General features: G+C 47.1%; 1 protein-coding gene across 2 annotated transcripts in view; it reads left to right on the top strand.

Annotated features, from left to right (window-relative positions):
- The window catches only part of aadac (arylacetamide deacetylase), a 54,830-nt gene extending 33,085 nt beyond the window's left edge, over nt 1-21,745 (top strand). The window contains exons 2-5 of one of the 2 annotated variants that reach the window (XM_078205188.1): nt 2,482-2,704; nt 14,229-14,298; nt 17,381-17,552; nt 19,013-21,745. In XM_078205188.1, the coding sequence (XP_078061314.1) occupies nt 2,482-2,704; nt 14,229-14,298; nt 17,381-17,552; nt 19,013-19,621 (1,074 nt within the window). In that variant the 3' untranslated portion in view covers nt 19,622-21,745. The remainder of the gene's footprint in view (nt 1-2,481; nt 2,705-14,228; nt 14,299-17,380; nt 17,553-19,012) is intronic. The other variant, XM_078205195.1, reaches the window with a different exon arrangement.
- The last annotated feature ends 1,517 nt before the right edge of the window (nt 21,746-23,262 follow it).

The following is a 23,262-nucleotide window of genomic DNA, read 5'->3' as shown; positions in this document are numbered from 1 at the left end:
TGCGTCAACTGACTTGGGATTGAGCTGACAGTGAGCTTTTTCTGGCATTGTTTTTATGCTGCCGTAGGTATAGCACATTATAAAGCATATAGAGCATTGCACACACACTACATTGTGGTGGCAAGTGTGCCTGACTGCGTGACGGGGCTTGGGGACAGTCAAGGCATGAAATTGTTGAGCGGCACAGATGTGCTTTCCTGCCTGTAGCGTCAGGGTGCCACAGGGCATTGTATTAACTGGATTGGAAGGTGGGCAACCTCTCAGTTGCATACATGGTTTGGGTTTAAATAGCAGCTTATGGACCAAGAATAGTAATGACTTTTCAAAGAAAATTGCACGTTTTGGCGCTTAGCTGCCTGGATCAGATTTCTACCCATAATTTAGTTTTAAATGTCATTTTATAATAACTATATTTAACACTGGAAGAGAAAGAAAAGGGGACCAGTTAATTAATGTAAAATTGCAAAGCATTTTATCTCACACACACGCGCACACAAACATACGCACGCACACGCACAAATGCACACACGCACGCACACACGTATGCACGCATGCACGCACACACGCACAGGCCTTTTAACTCACCAATGCTGGTGTTTATCATAGAATCATAGAAACCCTACAGCACAGAAAGAGGCCATTCGGCCCTTCGAGTCTGCACCGACCACAATCCCATCCAGGCCCTAACCCCATATCCCTACATATTTACCCGCTAATCCCTCTAACCTACGCACCTCAGGACACTAAAGGGCAATTTTTGCATGGCCAATCAACCTAACCCACACATTTTTGGACCGTGGGAGGAAACCGGAGCACCCGGAGGAAACCCACGCAGACACGAGGAGAATGTGCAAACTCGACACAGACAGTGACCCGAGCCGGGAATCGAACGCAGGTCCCAGGAGCTGTGAAGCAGCAGTGCTAACCACTGTGCTACCGTGCCACCCGTTTATGCTCCACTTGAGGTTCAATTTGTCTTATCAACATATCCATTTATTCCTTTCTCCCCTGCTTGCGAGGGCGGCACGGTGGCACAGTGGTTCGCACTGCTGCTTCACCGCATCAGGGACCCAGGTTCGATTCCCAACTTGGGCCACTGTCTGTGTGGAGTCTGCACGTTCTCCCCGTGTCTGCGCGGGTTTCCTCCGGGTGCTCTGGTTTCCCCCCACAGTCCGAAAGACGTGCTGATTAGGTACATTGGCCATGCTAAATTCTCCCTCATTGTATCCGAACAGTCGCCGGAGTGTGCTGACTGGAGGATTTTCACTGTAACTTCATTGCACTGTTACTTGCAATTCTATGGTAAGTAGGGCGGTGGGCATAAAATGGGTCCTTGGCTTGCAAAATGGAAATGATTGAATTAGAAGCCTGTTTGATACCATAGTGGAAACTGAAATCAGATGAAAAGTAAATCATACACCAGAATTTTACTGCCCCGCCCGCCACAGGAATCGGAGCGGGCGAGGGACAGACAATGGGAAGGTCCATTGACCTCAGGCGGAATTTTAGGGTTTTAGGATGAGCAAGGACATAAAATCCCGCCCATACTGTTTCTGTCCGTGGTTTTAACTGTGTTACCAAAGGTCATGTCAACAACATCCTGTATTATTAGAATAAAATGTCCCAAGACTCTTTATAGGAGTACTGACAAACACAATTTGACACCGAGATACATACGGAGATAATAGAGTAGGCGTCTGTATAGTGGGTAAGAAACAATACTTTTCATTGTATACCAATACATAGATTCCTATAGTGCAGAAGGAGACCATTCAGCCCATCGAGTCTACACCGACCACAATCCCATTCTGGCCCTATCCCCATAAGCCCATGCATATATCTTAGTCCCCCTGACATTAACGGGCAATTTAGCATGGCCAATCTACCTAACCCGCACATCTTTGGACCGTGGGAGGAAACCGGGGCAACCGGAGGAAGCCCACGCAGGCACGGGGAGAACATGCTAACTCCACAAGACAGTGACCCAAGCCGGGAATCGAACCCGGGTTCCCGGCACTGTGAGGCAGCAGTGCTAACAACTGTGCCACCGTACCGCTTAAAACATGGGACAATAAAAAATCAAATAAACTCCAATCAAAGATTAAAACTTGGTCAAAGTGGTTGGGTCTTACACGAGAGGGACTAGCTAGGGGAAATGGGGATAGGGCCTGGGTGGGATGGCCTCCTTCCTCACTGTAGGGATTCTTTGATTCAATGATTCTATGAGACTTAAAGGAGGAGAGAGAGATAAGTGGGGTGGAGAGGTTTAGAGAATTCCAGAGTTTAAAGCCTTGGCAGCTGAAGCCGTCACAGACAGTAACAGAGCCAGGGAAATCGGGGGCCAAAATTGGAGGAGCGGATCTTTTGCCGGGGGGGGGGGGCGGTGAGGGGGAGGGGGGGTTGTCGGGCTGGAGGAAGCTAATTCACCTGTTCTGAATGTCAGGGTAACCAGCATGTCTGCTTCTCTTTGTCCGAATCTAGGCAGAACTGACTGAACTCATTGGGTTCAAGCATTACATGGAGATGATGATGGTCCTCACTGTGGCTGAGTCGGTGGCTCCTTCATCCGATGAAAATGTCAACGTGACGGACACCACGTTTAACGAGGTCCCAGTTCGGGTTTACGAGCCGAGCAGCCAGCGGCCGGGACTGAGGCGAGCTGTGATTTATATGCACGGCGGCGGATGGTGTTTAGGAAGTGCAAGTAAGTTGTAAAAATTACCTTCGGAACAATGACGGAAAGATTTGTATTTGTGTGCCCATCCACCGTGTCCCAAAGCACTTTGCAACTAATGAAGAACTTTTGAAGCCTATTCAATCTAATGATGTGGGAACTGTGGTGGCTAATTTGCATCCAGCAAACTCCCACAATCAGCAGCAAGATAAAGTGATAATCATTAGGTATCATCAGACTATTAATCCAGAACCTCAACTAATGTTCTGGGGACCCGGGTTCGAATCCCGCCACGACAGACGGTGGAATTTGAATAAAAAATATCTGGAATTAGGAATCTACTGATGACCATGAAACCATTGTTGATTTTCGGAAAAACCCATCTGGTTCACTCATGTCCTTTAGGGAAGGAAATCTGCCATCCTTACCCAGTCTGGCCTACATGTGACTCCAGATCCACAGCAATGTGGTTGACTCTTAAATGCCCTCTGAAATGACCTAGCAAGCCCCTCAGTTCAAGGGCAATTAGCGTTGGGCAATAAATGCTCCCCTCCCTCCCCCCCCACCTCCGCCACTGAGTTTCTGGTCTCCATCAAACCCACCTGAGGAAGTGCTGAGAGAAGAACTGAGGGAAAATATTGGAAGAAGTCCAAGGTGAGCGTGCTGCCCTCACAGTAAGCAGCAAATTCCGCGAGTATTGTCAGAGGCTCAGAAACCACCTACATTCCCAGTAGAATTTTAATTCCAGATATTTTTTATTCAAATTCCACCACCTGCCGTGGTGGGATTCGAATCCGGGTCCCCAGAACATTAGCTGAGTTTCTGGATTAATAGCCTAACAGCATCTAATGATTATCACTTTGTTTATCTTCACTGCTGATTGTGGGAGTTTGCTGGATGCAAATTAGCTACCACGGTTCTCACATCCCATGAAAGAAAAAAGAAAAATCCTGTGGAGTGGAACTTTAATCTTTATTTTTTTAAATTTTTATTTATTAGTCACAAGTAGGCTTACGTTAACACTGCAATGAAGTTACTGTGAAAACCCCCTAGTCGCCACACTCCGGCAGCTGTGCGGGTACACTGAGGGAGAATTCAGAATGGTCAACGTACCCTAACCAGCACGGCTTTTGGACTGTGGGAGGAAACTGGAGCACCCGGAGGAAACCCACGCAGACACGGGGAGAACGTGCAGACTCCACACAGACAGTGACCCAAGCCGAGAATCGAACCCGGGGCCCTGGCGCTGGGAGGCAGCAGTGCTAATCACTGTGCCACCGTGCTGCCTGTAACCCGTGACCTTGTGACCCAAATGTGAGTGTGCTATCCACTGAACTGTGGAACAGTTAAGCGATAACTGCGGGAGAAGATCAAATTCTGCAGGAGTGCCCCAGCCCCCCACTTCTCCTCCCCCAATGCCCCCTCTCTCTGCCACAAACCGACCCCCCCCCCCAACCCACCCCCCCCCCCCCACCCCACCCTCACCCCACCACTTCCGCCACTCCAACTTTCTGGTCTCCGTCATCTGAGGAATTGGTGAGTGAAGAAATGAGGGAGAAACATTGGAAGGAGTGGGCGTGCCACTCTCACAGAAAGAGGCAAGTTCTGCGAGCTTTGTGAGAGGCTCAGAACCCACCTGCATTCCCAGCTCCGCTTGGTCAAAGTAAACAGGCGGTGAAGGGATGGCTCAGTCTGAAAGAGGAAAGAAAGAACTTGGAGTGCTTTTCGCACCCATTCATGCACAGGAAGATCCCACATGCACTGGGTGCCGTAAATGACCAGTCAGCCTGTGTTGGTGTTAGGGGTCAGGATTGCCGACTAACATGTAAAACACTGAGGTGGAGATGCCGGCGTTGGACTGGGGTGGGCACAGTAAGTAGTCTCACAACACCAGGTTAAAGTCCAACAGGTTTATTTGGTAGCACCAGCTTTCGGAGCGCTGCCCCTTCATCAGGTGAGTAGAATTTAACCTGGTGTTGTTAGACTACTTATTATGTAAAACACTTGAGGCATTGTTTGTGAAATTCCATCCCTATTTTAATGGAAGCCTCTCTTTTTGATGTTATTTGGAACAGGTTAATTAATGTCTGTGGTATAATGGGTTGGAAGATTTTGCACATTCACATGAGCTATTACCAAGTTAAGTGTTAGCATTTGATTCCATTAGCTGTGATATATTTTTTCAGGCTGCATTACAGTGAAGTGCGTAATGGATCACATTTTGAAATGAAATGGTTAATGATCACAGCAAGCTGGACATGTGCCCAGTAATTTCATAATTTGATAATGGGGAGCTTGTTTTTCACTCAGTAATGTCTACTTGCTTATATTATGGAAGTCAATTCACCCTGGGGCTCAACACACAGTTTACCTTTGTACCGATTTGGATGGCGCATGAGGTTTGGAAGAATAACGCCCCTTGGAACATGTAAAATATGGGGGCGGGCACCCAATGTGTTGCATGGCTGGCAGTGTGAGTGTGGCGTTACTGGCATGGCTGGCAGTGTGAGTGTGGCGTTACTGGCATGGCTGGCAGTGTGAGTGTGGCGTTACTGGCACGGCTGGCAGTGTGAGTGTGGCGTTACTGGCACGGCTGGCAGTGTGAGTGTGGCGTTACTGGCACGGCTGGCAGTGTGAGTGTGGCGTTACTGGCATGGCTGGCAGTGTGAGTGTGGCGTTACTGGCATGGCTGGCAGTGTGAGTGTGGCGTTACTGGCACGGCTGGCAGTGTGAGTGTGGCGTTACTGGCACGGCTGGCAGTGTGAGTGTGGCGTTACTGGCACGGCTGGCAGTGTGAGTGTGGCATTACTGGTGCAGTGGTGAGTAGGAGTGTCTCCATTTCTGGTAAATCCAGGGGGTGAAACATCCTGTGTAATTGACGAAAGCATTTCCCCCATTGTCACTGCAATTTATTCTTTGCTGCCACTGTGGCAGAATCTTTTTGCCATGTCTCTAACATTTCTGAGGAGCCTCACAACCCCAGGTTAAAAGTCCAACAGGTTTATTTGGATCACGAGCTTTCAGAGCGTTGCTCCTTCATCAGGTGAGTGGACCACCCATCTGATGACGGGGCAGCGCTCCAAAAGCTCATGGTCCCAAATAAACCTGTTGGACTTTAACCTGGTGTTGTGAGGCTTCTGACTGTGCCCATCTCAGTCCAACGCCGGCATCTCCACATCATGTCTAACACTTCTGTGCAGGTTGTGTGGGACAATTCGAATGTGTATTACTTTTACAAGTTAGCCTTGCACAACACCATCGACATGGCTAAACATCCCCATGCTGCCACACAGAAGGTGTATTGAACCCCGAGTTTTGAGGGTGGGGTTGCAATGACTGAATGCGTGGCTGAAGAGAATTTTGATTTGATTTTGATGTGATTTGATTTATTATTGTCACATATACAGTGAAAAGTATTGTTTCTTGCGCACTACACAGACAAAGCATACCGTCCAAAGAGAAGAAAGGAGAGACTGCAAAATATAGTGTTACAGTCATAGCTCAGGTGCAGAGAAAGAACAACTTAGTGCGAGGTAGGCCCATTCAAAAGTCTGATGGCAGCAGGGAAGAAGTTGTTCTTGAGTCGGTTGGTACACGACCTCAGACTTTTGTACCTTTTTCCCGACAGACGAAGGTGGAAGAGAGAATGTCTGGGGTGCGTGGGGTCCTGAGTTATGCTGGCTGCTTTTCCCGAGGCAACGGGAAGTGTAGACAGAGTCAATGGATGGGAGGCTGGTTTGCATGATGGACTGGGCTTCGTTCACAACCCTTTGTAGTTCCTCGCGGTCTTGGGCAGAGCAGGAGCCATACCAAAGCTGTGATGCAACCAGAAAGAATGCTTTCTATGGTGCATCTGTAAAAGTTGGTGAGAGTCATAGCGGACATGCCAAATTTCCTTGGTCTTCTGAGAAAGTAAAAGCTAACAGCGAGCTTGAGGAAACACCCTTACTGATGGAGAGAAAAAAACCAAAACTCCAATTTTACTGAATGATGTACAAGCTAAAATGGATGAGTTGGTGTTTAATAAGTGTAACGACTTTAATCAGGCAATTGGGGTGAGCCTGTTAGAATATGAACTCCCTGATTTAAGGCTAAATTGAAGGGCCAATCAGGGAGCCTCTTGCTTTGTACGTAACCAGGTGTGTCAGTTCCTCTGGGACTCCGAGTGGAGGCTGCAAATTGAAAGCACTCTGTGTGCTGCTGTCAGACTTGTAAATAAAGGGATTTTGGTGAAGGGACTTCTGCCTCTAAGGACTTACTACAATAAGAAAAAAGCAGGATACTGATGATGCTGGAATCTGAAACAGAAAATGCTGGGAAATCTCAGCCGGTCTCACAGCTCTGACATAGGATCATCCAGACTCGAAACGTTGGCTCCATTCTCTCTCCACAGATGCTATCAGACCTCCTGAGATTTTCCAGCTTTTTCTGTTTTTGTCTCAATTGTTCACTGTCTGAAATTAAATTGAATGATTTTGGGATTAAGCCGCTGAATAAGTTTATTTATTAGTGACATGAGTAGGCTCACATTAACACTGCAATGAAGTTACTGTGAAAATCCCCTGATCGCCACTGAGGGAGAATGGCCAACGCACCTAACCAGCACGCCTTTCGGACTGTGGGAGGAAACCGGAGCACCCGAAGGAAACCCACGCAGACATGGGGAGAATGTGCAAACTCTGCCCCCTGCTAAAGGGTGTTTCATTGCTGAGAGAATATCAGAGCTCCAGTAATGATCTGAACATTTAAGTGCAGGTAAGAATCACTTAACCTTCAGACAACATGTGATACAAGTGTTCTCCACACAATATGCACTCAGGCAGACAATAACAACATTAACCATTGTCAAATCACCACTATCCTCATGCTGGAGTCACCATTAACCAGAAACTCAACTAGACCAGCCATCTAAACACCATGGCTATTGGTACGGACGGCTGGGCAGAGCGAATACTCCACCTAAAGTGGTCGTGAGCCAAGAGAGTGTGTGAATGTGTGTGTGTGTTATTTAAGTCAGTGATAAAGTTATTAACTAAAATACAGGTGCGAAGGTAAAAAGGAGATAAAAGATAAAAAGATTCTTAAAGATTAGGGCTGGAATTTTACGGTCCTGCCCGCCACAGGAGTCAAAGTGGGCGAGGGGTGGACAACGGGAAGGTCTGTTGACCTTGGGCAGGGTTTTATGGGACGAGCGAGGCGGTAAATCCCACCCTAGATTTCAGATGGATCCCTGTGAGATATTGTCGTGTCGTTTGAATTCCTTTTTTCCGAAGTGAAGGGTTGAAACTCGAGGTTGGGATTAGCAGCTGTGATGACTTCGAATAATCAGCGCTTTGTCTTTTCAGATGGATTCAGCAGGTTTTTGGGAGAGATTGAGAGATGCTTCCCTGTTCCTCACTAAGTCTGCGGTTATGGCACTTGTAGATTGCTTGGATTCTTTCACAAAACAATAGTAAATCCTTTAATGCCTCCTTCCTCAGGCAAGAAGTTGTGAATTTGTTCCTCTGTGTTCTTTCTGGAGATGTGCACACAAAATGGCTATTCTTAATTGGAATTTATGAAGTTCCTGCTAAGTTAATTTTGATAAATCATTGTTTAATGTTAGAGTAAAGTTAAAGTTTATTTATTAGTCACAAGTAGGCTTACATTAATACAGCAATGAAGTTACTGTGAAAATCCCTTAGTCGCCACACGCTGACGCCTGTTCGGGTACACTGAGGGAGAATTTAGCATGGCCAATGCACCTAACCAGCACGTCTTTTGGACTGTGGGAGGAAACTGTAGCACCCGGAGGAAATGCACCCAGACACAGGGAGAATGTACAGACTCCACGTGGACAGTGACCCAAGCCGGGAATTGAACCCGGGTCCCTGGCGCTGGGAGGCAGCAGTGCTAACCGCTGTGCCACCGTGCCATCTCACCGTTGTTGAACCAGGCAAAGAAGTTAATTATATTCAGGGACTTTTCAGTCCCTTCCTGACTCCTGTTCCCTTAGAAGTAAAAGGAGGTTTTATACACTTTCGAATTTAGTGGATGAAATAACTCCTTAGAGGCCGGTGTCCCTTCACCAGATTCCCGTTATTTATAAACTCTATTCCACTCCGAGACTGCTTCAGGTACAAAGTCAGAATCCGGAGTGTCAGTGGACCTGTGCTCTCATATTTATACACAGGTGAGGGTACCTGAGGCAGGCAGGGAGCTCCAAGAGTCCAACCTCATCGGCCTCATTGAAGTCGTTACAGCGGACACCCCTGGAACAGATATTGCATCTTCAATGACTCTTTATAGCCAGTTCTTGAGATAAACAGAAACATGCCTGTAAAACAGCTGTTTTTGACATTTATTGCACGTTTGTGCCAAGTCTGCTTGAATACAGTTCACTTGCCTGGGTGGGTTCAGTAGTATCCTAGAAGCTTCACACCATCCAGGACAATGCAGGCGATGTATCGATCGATACATCCACAGCCTCAACCCAGTCATGCCAGCACGGACACACCATAGCTGCATGGGGCAGACAGGAAGGTGGAGTCATGATCACAAACAGATCAGCCATGATAATACTAAATGGCGGAGAAAGCTCGAAGGGTTGAATGGCCGACTCCTGCTCGTAATCCGAGCAACTCCTCAGCAGCACCTACACAACAAACAAAGGCAAAGAGTTCTTAGAAACAACATGACCATTAGGGGAGGCACGGTGGCACAGTGGTTAGCACTGCTGCCTCACAGCGCCAGGGACCTGAGTTCGATTCCCAGCTTCGGGTCACTGTCTGTGTGGAGTTTGCACATTCTCCCCGTGTCTGCGTGGGTTTCCTCCGGGTGCTCCAGTTTCCTCCCACAGTCCAAAGATGTGTGGGTTAGGTTGATTGGCCACGCTAAATTGCCACTTAGTGTCACGGGGACTAGCAAGTAAATACATGGCGCTACGGGAATAGGGCCTGGATGGGATTGTGGTCGGTGCAGACTCGATGGGCCCAATGTCCTCCTTCTGCACTGGAGGGATTCTGTGATTCTACCTCCAAGTTCCCCTTCAAGTCAGCGTCTTGACTTGGACATGTTTCGCTGTTCCTTCGTGGTCACTGGGTCAAAATCCTAAACTCCGTCCCTATCAGCTTTATGGGGATATCTTCATTAGGACAACTTGTGTCTGTATAGTCCCATTGCTAGGAGCCAGATATCCTCAGGAGCACATGTGCTGGGCCTAGTCAGTCTGAAATCCAGATTGTGACCCTGTCGAGCCCCGTGTCTGCTCTCAGGCTTCAGCCCCATTATTCTCACAGCTGTCCAGCCACAAACTGATCAACCATCCTCCTGGGCAAATAACACATTGAATAATATCTTCTTCATTGAATAAACATAACTTTCATTGTGCCATAGAGTCGTAGAGTTTTACAGCACAGAAAGGGGGCCTTCATGTCTTCACCAGCCATCGAGCATTTATCTATTTTAATTCCATTTTTCATCACTTGGTCCGCAGCCTTGTAATATGGTGTTTCAAGTGTGCATCTAAATGCTACTTAAATGTTGTGAAGGTTCCTGCCTCTACCTCTCTTTCAGGCAGTGAGTTCCAGATTCCCACCACCCTCTGGGTGAAAAAGATTTTCCTCAAATCCCCCCTAAATCTCCTGCCCCTATCCTTAAATCTATGGCTCTTGGTTATTGATCACTCTGCTAAGGGGAAAACCTCCTTCCTATCTACTCTATCGATGTCCCTCATGATTTTGTACACCTCACGTTCCCCCTCAGCCTTCTCTGCTTGAAGGAAAACAACCCCAGTCTGTCCAGCCCCTCTTCATAGCTGAAACGCTCCAGCCCAGGCAACATCCTGGTGAATCTCCTCTGCACCCTCTCCAGTGCAAATCACATCCTTCTTATACTGTGGGTGACCAGAACTGCACACAGTACTCCAGCTGTGGTCTAACAAGCGCTTGATACAGCTCCATCGTAACCTCCCCGCTTTCATATTCTATGCCTCGGCTACGAAAGGCAAGTATCCCATGTGCCTTCTTAACCACCTTATCTACCTGTCCTGCTGCCTTCTGGGATCTTTGGACAAGCAACCCCAAAGTTCCTCTGGTCCTCTGTACTTCCTGGCATCCGAGCATTCATTGTGCATTCCCTTGTCTTGTTAGTCCTCCCAAAATGCATCACCTCAACCTTTTCAGGGTTAAATTCCATTTGCCACTGTTTTGCTCATCTGACCAGCCCATCTATATCGTCCTGTAATCTAAGTCTTTCCTCCTCGCTATTTACCACACCACCAGTTTTTGTGTCATCTGCAAACTTAATAACCATACTGCCCACATTCACATCTCGATCATTAATGTACACTACAAACAGCAAGGGACCCAGTCGTGACCCCTGTGGTACACTACTGGACACAAGCTGCCAGTCACAAAAAACATCTTTGGACCATCACCCTCTGCCTCTAAGCCAATTTTGTATTTGATTTGCCAAATTGCCCTTGAATCCATTCCATTTTTTTAGAAGCATCATTCTGATTTGATCTGGTAGCTTTTTGCCATGAAGAATTCCTTGCATACTGATGGCTATCTGTTGCCAGATATCTGCACATTGCTTCCTCAAACTGCTTATTGCAGTCGCGATGAAGCGCAACAGCGCTAGTTAGTGGCAGCAAAAGATATTACCGGATATCTGGCTATTTACTTTTCATTGTGGTCTCAGCCCCACTGTCGCACTCTCTGATTTGCAGAATGCGGATTGAATCAAGAGTTGCCAAACCCTGAGGTCTTCCCCCTAATCTAATATTAACTTAATCCAATAACTAAGCTTCAGCTCACTGCTGACAGCAACTCTGGTGAACAATCCCCAGGCTGTTAACAAAAATGTGTCTGTTTAATCCAGGCAAATGTGAGATGATGCATTTTGGAGGATCAAATTTAGGTGTGAATTATACTGTAAATGGCAGAACCCTTAGGAACACTAACATACAGAGGGATCTGGGCGTGCAGGTCCACAGTTGCCTACAAGTGGCAACACAGGTGGCCAAGGTGATTAAGAAGGCATGCTTGCCTTCATCAGTCAGGACATTGAGTACAAGAGTTGGGAAATCATGTTGCAGCTATTTAAAACCGTGATTAGACTGCATTTGGAATATTGCGTGCAATTCTGGTCACCACCCTATCAGAAGGACATGGAAGCTTTGGAGAGAGTCCAAAGAAGGTTCATCAGGGTGTTGCCTGGTCTCAAGGGCATTGACTATGAGGAGAGGTTGAATAAACTTGGACTGTTTTCACTGGAAAGACGGAGGCCAAAAAGCTACTGATAGAGGTCTTCAAAATTGTGAGAGGCAGACAGGATGGATAGTCAGAGGCTTTTTCCCAGGGTGGAAGTGTCAATTACAAGGGGGCACAGGTTCAAGGTGAGAGGGGGAAAATTTAAGGGAGATGTGTGGAGGAAGTTTTTCACACAGAGCATGATGGGTGCCTGGAACGCACTGCCAGAGGAGGTGGTGGAAGCAGGCACGTTAGCAACATTTAAGAGGCATCTGAATGGACGTGAATAGGGAGGAAATAGAGGGATATGGTCTGAGTAAAGGCAGAAGGTTATTTTTTGTAGCTTAGTTAAGGCATCATGATTGGCATGGGCTTGGAGGGCCAAAGGGTCTGTTCCTGTGCTGTACTTTTCTTTGTGAGTTTGTTTTTTTCTTCATTCTCTTTGAACATTTCCGTTCATGAATGGGGAAAGAATCATGTTGCCTTTGGGTAAAAGGCTGCTTGGTTGACAGTTGAGGGTATTTCAAATGGGTAATCAGGAGCCGATTTGCCTTCCTTTTGGCTGACAAATTGGCAGAGTGCAAATAGGACGCCTCAGGTAGTCAGTAGGTGGGGGTCATACGCTGACCCCTCCTGGAATAACTCCAACCGCAGTTGGCAACACACGTTTCTGAGGAAACCTGAGGGGAATGATCCCACGCTGCAGTTTGAATAAGACCTGTGAGGTCGCTCAGTCATCTGGTTCAGGTAAAAGTCTGTGGATGCAGTCACGCGGTGGTTATGTTACCAGTCGGTAATCCAGAGGCCTGGAATAGCGAGGCGTGAGTTCAAACCCCTCTCTGGCTGCTGGGAGATTTTAAATTCAGACAATTAAATACATTTCAGATTAAGAAAGCTAGTGCTGTTTCAGCATTGATGACCGTGTATCTATGGCGACACAGTGGTTAGCACTGCTGCCTCACAGCACCAGGGACCCGGGTTCAATTCCCGGCCTGGTTCACTGTCTGTCTGGAGTTTGCACGTTCTCTCTGTGTCTGCATGGGTTTCCTCCGGGTGCTCCGGTTCCCTCACACAGTAGAAAGATGTGCAGGTTAGGTAGGTTGGCCATGCTAAATTGCCCCTTGCCGTCCCCAGATGTGAAAGTTAGTGGGATTACAGGGATGGGGCAGGGGGTGGGATGCTCTGTCGGAAGGGAGATTGGTGCTGACTCGATGGGCTGAATAGCCTCCTTCTGCACTGTAGGGATGGTATGATGACACTGGATTTTTGGAAGCACTCAGCTGATTCACCATGTGCTTTGGGGAATGTAATCTGTTTTTGTTACCCTGTCTGTCCTATACGTGATTCCAGACCCATGAGCAACGCTGACCATTTAACAGGCCGGCAAGCCACTCTGTTAACAAGTCATCAACTTGCCATTATCTCTCTGAGAGGAGGGCAGTAAATGTTGACTTTACCAGTGATGCCCATGACCATGTGAGTGATTAACTAGTCAGTAATCTCATTAACAGCATGCGGGACATGGATGTGAAACATTGGGTGAGGATTACATGCTGGTTCTTGCTTCATGTGGATCCAGCTACACCCCCTGGGTTTGCAGTGGGAGTGGGGGGGAGGGGGGAGGAGTTGGTCCATATGTTCTTTGCGAGTTATATTGATTTTGATTTGATTTGATCTGATGTATTATTGTTACATGTATTAACATACAGTGGAAAGTATTGTTTCTTGCGCGCTATACAGACAAAGCAGACTGTTCATAGAGAAGGAAACGAAAGAGTGCAGAATGTAATGTTGCAGTCATAGCTAGGGTGTAGAGAAAGATCAACTTAATGCAAAGTAAGTCCATTCAAAAGTCTGACAGCAGCAGGGAAGAAGCTGTTCTTGAATCGGTTGGTACGTGACCTCAGACTTTCATATCTTTTTCCCGAAGAAAGAAGGTGGAAGAGAGAAACTCCGGGGTGCGTGGGGTCCTTAATTATGCTGGCTACTTTGCCGAGGCAGCGGGAAGTGTAGACAGAGTCAATGGATGGGAGGCTGGTTTGCGTGATGGATTGGGCTACATTCACGACCTTTTGTAGTTCCTTGCAGTCTTGGGCAGAGCAGGAGACATACCAAGCTGTGATACAACCAGAAAGAATGCTTTCTATGGTGCATCTGTAAAAGTTGGTGAGAGCCGTAGCTGACATACCAAATTTCCTTAGTCTTCTGAGAAAGTAGAGGCGTTGGTGGGCTTTCTTAACTATAGTGTCGGCATGGGGAATTGAGCCAGTTGAAATGGTTTTGATACTGTGGCTGATGTAACCTTTCCATCTCTTTTTCAGAAATGCAGCCGTACGATCTCCTGTCGAGAAAGAGTGCAGCCGAACTGAATGCAGTCATTGTTTCTGTTGAGTAAGAACCTGTTGTACTTGGTTCTCATAATGGGACACTGGTGGGGAGCGGGTGATCAAATTACTTTGGACCCTATGACCACACAAAGTATTCAAAACGCACTTGTTAAGTGGCTCCCGGGATTGTCAAGCACAATTTGAATAGGACCAAAAGACAATAAAGCACAATTGTGATAGATTTATGAAAATTGCGAAGGATGATTTTATTTTATTATAATTGCTCAGAACATTTATGACAGACTGCCAACAACAATGTGGCACATGTGAATCAGGGAATTGACAAAATAATTCAAACACGTAAAGACCAGTTCTTCAGAAAGGGAAACAGAAGCTGCAGTAAAGAAAAGGCATCTGATTGATCAACCAAAAAATCCCTACCACGCAGAAGAGGCCATTTGGTCCATCGAACCACTCATTGCCGCCACCCCGCCCAGCTCTCCCCCATCCTCTCCAAAAATGTGTGGCATGGTGGCACAGTGATTAGCACTGTTGCTTCACAGCGCCAGGGAAACAAGTTCAATTCTGGCTTTGGGTGACTGTGTGGAGTTTGCATATTCTCCCTGTGTCTGCGTGGGTTTCCTCCGGGTGCTCCCCGGGTCTCCTCCCACAGGTCAAAGATGTGCAGGTTAGGTGGATTGGTCATGCTAAATTGCCCCTGAGTGTCTATAGATGTGCAGGATAGGTGGAATGGCCATGCTAAATTGCCCCTTAGTGTCCAAAGATGTTCTGGTTAGTTGGATTGACCATGCTAAATTGCCCCTTAGTTTCCAAAGATGTGCAGGATAGGTGGATTGGCCATGCTAAATTGCCCCTTAGTGTCCAAAAATGTTCAGGTTGGGTGGATTGGCCATGCTAAATTGCCCCTTAGTGTCTCAAGATGTGTAGGTTAGGAGGATTAGCGGGGTAAATATGTGGGGTTATGGGGATAGGGCCTGGGTGAGATGTTCTGTCAGAGAGTTGGTCCAGACTCGATGGGCCGAATGGCTTCCTTTCACTGTAAGGACTCTGATTCTACAAAGAAACAACATTTCCCTTGACTTGTGCACATTGACACAGTGCAATTTTTACATGGAATCTACAGAACAGTCAGAATCAGGCCATTCAGCCCAACTGGTCTGTTCCAGTATTTAATTGCCTCCTGTTTTAATTCATCAACATATCCTTCTGTTACTTTCTGGCTTATCAAATTATCAAACGTCACCTTGAGGGTATCGACAAATGCTGTTCACCTCAACTACAGCTTGGGGAAAAGAAGTTTCTTCTGAATTTTCTTTCACTGGAATTATTCGTAACCATTTTATATTTATGTGCTTTGGGCTCCTCCCGCATTCTCTGTCCCACAAGTGAAAACATGTTCTCTGCACCTATCCTATTGAGTCCCTCCATAAACTTAAAGACCTTGAGTAATCACTTGTGTTCGGAGACCTTACCATATTATTTATTCATCTTTGGGATGTGGGTGTCGCTGGCAAGGCCAGCATTTATTACACGTCTCTAATTGCCCTCGAGAGGGTGGTGGTGAGCTGCTTTCTTGAACCATGACAGTCCGTGATGTAGGTACACTCACAGTGCTGTTAGGGAGAGAGCTCCAGGAATTGGATTCATTTCCAAGTCAGGATGGTGTGTCGTTTGGAGGGGAACCTCCAGGTGGCGCTGTTTCCAGGTATACGCTACCCTTGTTCTTCTATATGGTCGTGGTTATTGATTAGGGAGGTGCTGTCCAAAGAACCTTGGTGAGTTTCTGCAGTGCATCTTGTAGATGATACACACTGCTTCCACTGTTCATCAGTGGTGGAGTGAGTGAATGTTTGTGAAAGGGGTAGCAATCAATTGGGCTGATTTGTCCTGGATGGCATCGAGCTTCTTGTGTGTTGTTGGTTTTAAAGTTTATTTACTGGTGACACAAGTAGGCTTACCTTAACACTGCAATGAAGTTACTGTGAAAATCCCCTAGTTGCCACACTCCGGTGCCTGTTCGGGTACGCTGAGGCAGAATTTAGCACGGCCAATGCACCCAACCAGCACGTCTTTTAGACTGTGGGAGGAAACTGGAGCACCTGAGGGAAATCCACACAGACACAGATAGAACGTGCAGACTCCGCACAGACAGTGACCCAAACCGGGAATCGAACCCGGGTCCCTGGTGCTGTGAGGCTGCAGTGCTGACCACTGTGCTACCATACCACCTAGAGCTGCACTCATCCAGGCAAGTGGAGAGTATTCCATCACACTGCTGACTTGTGCCTTGTAGATGGTGGACAGACTTTAGGCAGTCAGGAGGTGAGTTACTCACCACAGGATTCCTGCTCTAATAGCCACAGTATTTATATGACGAGTCCAGTTCAGTTTTTGGTCGATAGTAAGCCCCCAGGATGTTGATAGTGGGGGGAATTCAGCATGGTAATGTCATTGAATTTCATTTGCATTCAACAAGCCAATTGGTTCACTCCCATTCATTCTGTGAGTATATAAAGACAATGCAACCATTAATATTCTGGGATGAGTTTTCTGGAGATGGTTGGGGTTCTGCCCCCAGGACCATCAGCGGGTGGGGGTGGGACCCGAGGGCTGCCTTCCTGCCTGAAGACCTCTCCAAACTACAAGAGACCTTTCTGCTGGGTTGCCGCTGAAAGACTGCCTCCATTTAGTTGACACTGTTAAAAAAGGTGGACCTTTAATTATGTAAATCAGCTGCCCACCTCCTCTGATGGGTCAGCTTCCATTCCTGCCTTTGGTAAAACGCTGTCAGGGCCGTGTGTTGGACAACCAATCCTGTGTAGTTACATACTCGGCGGCCAAAACTGCACACAGTACTCAAGGTGTGGCCTCGCCAAGGCCCTGTATAACTATCAAACCTATCAGAGGGAAAAGAAACAGAGAGAGTTAGTGAAGAGATTCAAGAGCTTAGGACTGAGGCAGTTAAATTCTGTAACACCCAAATTGTTTTTTTTTATGTTGATAGGTGGTAAGTTGTTGTGAGATCACAGTGACGTTCCCTCGAGAGCCAGCATGCAACATTTATCAGTACTGTGCAGAGTCCCGATAGGTATCAGCCATGTCCTCACACCCATTTAATTTTCCAGATACCGCCTAGCGCCGGAGTACCATTTCCCTGACCAGTACTTTGATGTTTACACTGTGGTGAAGTACTTCTTACAGCGGGATGTGCTGGTTCAATACTCCGTGGATCCAGGTAGAGTTGCCGTGTCAGGAGATAGCGCCGGCGGGAACTTGGCTGCTGCAGTAGCCCAGCAGGTACAGTTGCAAGTATCACTATTAGCTCATGACAGTTCTCCACCCTGCACATTCCTGACTTGCTGAAGTGATGCTTTTGAAATGCCTGTTTCTCCAACCTGACGGGACCATTTACTTATTTTTCCCTCTGGCTCTTGTAGAATTGGGGCCCTTTCTTTGCTTGGTACAGAATCACTACAGCACAGAACGAGGCCATTTCATAGAACCATAGAATCCCCACAGTGCAAAAGGAGACCTTTCGGCCCATCGGATCTGCACCATCTCTCCGAAAGAGCATTCCACTCAGGCACTTCGCTCCACCCTATCCCCGTAACCCCACGCATTGACCATGGCCAATCCACCTAACCTGCACATCTTTGGACTGTGGGAGGAAACCGGAGCACCCGGAAGAAACCCACGCAAACATGGGGGAACGTGCAGATGCCACACAGACAGTGATCCAAGGCTGGGAATCGAACCCGGGTCCCTAGCGCTGTGAGGCAGCAGTGTTAACCACTGTACCACCATGCCACCCATTGTGCATTTCAAAAGAACCATCTAATAAGTGCACCTTTCCCTTTATCCCTGCATGCTTACGTTTGGTTCTCATCTCATAGAATCATAGAATCCCTACAGTACAGAAGGAGGCCATTCAGCCCATCAAGTCTGTACTGATCACAATCCCACCCAGGCCCTATTCCTGTAACCCCACACATTTACCCTGCCAATCCCCCTGACACTAATAGGTAATTTAGCATGGCTAATCCACCTAACCCGCACATCTTTGGACTGTGGGAGGAAACCGGAGCACCCGGAGGAAACCCATGCAGACACAGGGAGAATGTGCAAACTCCACACAGACAGTGACCCGAGGTCGGAATTGAACCTGGGTCTCTGGCACTGTGAGGCAGCAGTGCTGACCACTGTGTCACCGTTCTCTTGAACTCTCTTGAATTTAAGCGAGTCCGGAAGCAAAAGGGTGCTGCTGCCCACTAGTGGTCAAAGAACAAAGAACAATACAGCACAGGAACAGGCCCTTCGGCCCTCCAAGCCCGTGCCGCTCCCTGGTCCAAACTAGACCATCCTCTTGATTAAGCTTCTGCGTTGCTCTGCTGTCTCTCCAGGGCATGGTTTGGGTAATTAGGACTTGTCTACTCAGCCAAAAGGTCCTAATAGCAGTAAATAGCCTGAGGTGGGAGGTCAGTTATATGGGAACAGAAGGGCTAACATGCACCATATTACTCTTAACACACCAGTGACTCAAGTATCTTTGACGATAACCAAGTTAATGCCATCTGTCATGAAATTGGAAATGAGTATTGCTGAAAAAAATATATTTTGTCAAAACTTTTCACTGTGCACTCATCAGGCCCATCACAAGAATATCAATGTCAGGGGAAGCAACAACTTTTATATTGCATGGGAAAAGCATGGTGATTGGTGGGCAAGTGGACTGATTTAAATCTGTTTTATATTTGCAGATCAAGGAAGACCCAGAGGTTGAAGTTGAGATCAAGATTCAGGCATTAATCTACCCGGCACTTCAGACCATTGACTTTAACACCCCTTCGTACCAGCAAAATGAGAACATGCCAATCCTGCCCAAGACACTAATGGTCAGGTTTTGGAGTGAATACTTCAGCTGCGACAAGTTGCTGCTGAAGGACATGATGGCTAACAGCCACACCACCCTCGAATCGAGGGGCTTGAGTAACTTTGTCAACTGGAGCGTCCACCTGCCGGAGAAGTTCAGGAAGGACTACAAGTACATCCTCCCGGGTGGCGGGAACGCCGACTCTTCCGTGAAGATTCCTGGGGTCTTCGATCCCAGGGCCGCCCCGCTCCTGGTGGGGGACGAAAAGCTCAAGGCCCTGCCCCGGGCCTACATCGCAACCTGCGAGTTTGACGTCCTGCGGGATGACGGGGCCATGTACGCCACGAGACTGAAGAAGGCGGGCGTCCAGGTCACGCACGAGCATTTTGAGGACTCCTTCCACGGTGCATTCATGTTCATCACGTGGCCAACTGATTTTGCAATTGGCCAGAAAATGGTGAGCCATTATATTGACTGGCTGAGAAAGAATTTGTAAATAGATTTTTAATATTCCCCCTCCTCCCCCAGACATCCCACTCAAGTACCCGCAGTACTTCCATTCCTGTGAATTGTTGGAAGTTTTTTTTTAATGTTCATCCCCCACAGTTATCATTGTATTTAACTGTAAACTTGATTCACTCAGATTTGATCATTTTAAATGGGAGACTTAAAATCAATCACTGAGTAAGGAGGGGGTTGATTGTCATTACTTGGAACCAATACGGGGAACTTGATCATTCTCGTGACCATTTGCCCGATCCAGTTCCCGAAGGAAGAGGACATTTGGCCCCTCAAGCCTATTCTACCAATTAAACCTTGCTGACCTCCATCTACAAGCTTGCTGAATGTTGTTCATCTTTAAGAGGTGAAAATGGCCGCGTCCATCACCTGGGGTGTTTGGAAAGGTTCCGGTGGGGTTACGTAGGTGGCTTCTGAGGCTGATCCACACCCCGAAGGTTTTTCTGCAGATGATTGAGTTTTGGATAAACTACTGGCGTTGGATTTCCTTTCCTTGTATCTCCTCCCTGCCTCTGACATGGGTGAAATTTAAAAGGCTAATGGAATGCTATCCTTTATTATGAGAGGAATTGAACATCAAAGTAAGAATGTTATGCTTCAGTTATATAAGCCATTGGCGAGACCACATCTCGGATACTGTGTGCAGTTTGTGTCTCCTTATTTAAGAAAGAATGTAAATGCATTGGGGTGGTTGGAGGAGGGGTTTACCAAATTGATACCTGGAATAAGTGAGTTGTTATTTGAGGAAAAGTTGGGCAGAGTGTGCTTGTTGCCATTGGAGTTTAGAAGAGTGAGGGGTGACTTGATTGAAATCTATAAGATCCTGAACGGTCTTGACAAGGTGAATGTGGAAAGGATGTTTCCTCTTGTGGGTGAGTCCACAACTAGGGGGCACTGTTTTAAAATTAGGGGGTCACCCTTTTAGAACAGAGATGAGGAGAGTTTTTTTTTCTCTTCGAGGGTTGTGAGACTTTGGAACTCTCTGCCTTAGAAGGTGGTGGAAGCGGGATCAACAAAGAACAAAGAAAGCTACAGCACAGCAACAGGCCCTTCAGCCCTCCAAGCCTGCACTGACCGTGTTGCCTGAAATTAATTCAATATTTTTAAGGTGGAGGTGATAGATTCTTATTGGGCAAGGAAATCAAAGGTTCTCGGGAGTAGATGGGAATGTGGAACACAACACAAACAGATCGGCCATGACCTTATTGAATGGCTGAGCAGACCCAAGGTGCTGAATGGGCTACTCCTGCTCCCCCTATTTCATGTGACATAACACTTGCTATCGAAGGAGGCTGCACCCTTCTTCATTTCCAAACCCACCACCTCTAGAAGGACAAGGGCAGAAACTATCTGGGAACACCACCACCCGGAGATTCCCTTCCAAGTCACTCACCATCCCGACTCGGAATTATATTGTCGTACTCTTGTGTGAGGCAGTGCTTCCGGTATCCCCTCTGAGCAGACGGGCTCTCATTTAAAGGTTTTGACCCTCTTATTCCGGACTCTCCCCCACAAGAGGAAATGGTTTGTCTGTTAAATACTGTAATCCCCTTAATTGATTAGACCTTTTCTTGTAAAGGGATAGAAGCCTCTTCCATGCAGTGTGTCCTCATAATTTAACCCTTGAAAGCCTGGATTGATTCCAGTGCATCTACTCCACGGCCAGTGTACCCAATCGATGATGCAGTGCCCAGACACTGAACAGATCAACTAACGTATCAGCGGAGCTGCGATGTGAATTTATTTCTAAAATGTTATCTTCCTTTTCTCATTTCTGAATATTACCCTTAGCACCAGGATGACTGACCCCTAAACCCAGTCGGATAGCTCCTATTAGCACATTCTTTGTGCTTGCCTCTCATCCTCAACCCAACTATTATTGCCCCGTTCTCTTTTTATCCTATCTGTTCCAGCGCTGTCACTGTGCTCTAGGTGTACCTGTAACATAATGGATAATAATCAAGTGCCATGTTGTGTATTAACCTTGTTCTCTGTTTACGTGCTGACTGTGCATAAACACATACTATATGTGTTCACTTGTTCAATTTGTAACCCAACATAAAGAATAAAATTTTGTGTAAAAAAATTCTCTCTTCTCTTCAAATCCTCTTGAGTGTGATGTTGTACTCTGAAAGTCCTTTTGCCTCTTGAATTCCCTCCCTTGCTTCAAGATCCTTGTTAAATCCTGCCGCTTTGACCAAGGTTTCTCACACTCCATCTAACTTCTCTTCCTGGGTGGCACAGTGGTTAGCACTGCTGCCTCACAGCGCCAGGGACCCGGGTTCGATTCTGGCCTTGGGTGACTGTGTGGAGTTTGCTCGTTCTCTCCGTGTCTACGTGGGTTTCCTCCAGGTGCTCCGGTTTCCTCCCACAATCCTGTGCAGGTGAGGTGGATTGGCCATGCTAAATTCTCCCTTAGTGACAGGGGGATTAGCAGGGTAAATACATGGGGTTATGGGGATAGGGCCTGGGTGGGATTGGTGTTGGTGCAGGTTCGATGGGCTAAATGGCCTCATTCTGCACTATAGGGATTCTATATAGAAGTTTATTTACTTGTAACAAGTAGGCTTACATTAACACTGCAATGAAGTTACTGTGAAAATCCCCTAGTCGCCACACTCCCGCACCCAAACTGAGGGAGAATTTAGCATGGCCATTGCACCTAACCAGCACATCTTTCAGACTGTGGGAAAAAACCAGAGCACTCAGAGGAAACCCACGCAGATACGGGGAGAACATGCAAACTCCACACATAGTGACCCAAGTTGGGAATTGAACTTGGGTCAGCAGTGCTAACTACTGTGCCACCATGCTGCCATCAGCTCAACACCTAGGTTTCCTTATCCCTCACTATTTTGAAACACTCCCAGGCACTACATAAATGCACGTTGTTGTTACTGATAGCTTCACTGCAATAAAGTAAGTGTTGCAGATTGTTTGGAGTGATGTCCGATAGTTACAACATGTTACCTGAATCCTTCAAAGACTGGACAGGCATTCTCCACTATAAACCCCCTCTGTCCTGTTCATAATCTAGCCCTGAACTGTACGTTGTTGCATAGGGATTTGCAACTTGAGGGGAACCCAGGGTTGATCCCTGTTCTCCTCTTGGTGCAATTGATTTGGGTCAGAGCAGCTACCATTGGCCATGCCTCTCCTGAGCTATGGGGGGGAAATCATCAGCGTTTATATTCACAGTATCACACAGTGCAAAAGAGACCCTTCAGCCCATCAAATCTGCACTGACACGTGAGAAACTCCTGACCTATCCTGTCCCATTTACGAGCACCGGGTCCATAGCCTTGAATGTTATGATGTGCCAAGTGTTCATCCAAGTACTTTTTAAAGCATGTGAGGCATCCCGCCTCCACCACCCTCCCAGGCAGCGCATTCCAGACCCTCACCACCCTCTGGGTAAAAACATTTCTTTTCACTTTCCCCCCCTTAGCCTCTTGCCCCCTCACCCATGTACCCTTATGACTGACCCTTTAACTAAGGGGAACAGCTGCTCCTTATCCACTCTGTCCATGCCCCTCATGATCTCGTACACCTCAATCAGGTCGCCCCTCAGTCTTCTCTGTTCCAACAAAAGCAGCCCACAAGACAATAAAACCATAA

This window comes from Mustelus asterias, chromosome 3, assembly GCF_964213995.1.
Source record: "Mustelus asterias chromosome 3, sMusAst1.hap1.1, whole genome shotgun sequence".
Lineage (NCBI taxonomy): Eukaryota > Metazoa > Chordata > Chondrichthyes > Carcharhiniformes > Triakidae > Mustelus > Mustelus asterias.
The sequence above is the reverse complement of the archived record's forward strand: the minus strand, read 5'-3'. Positions and strand labels throughout refer to the sequence as shown.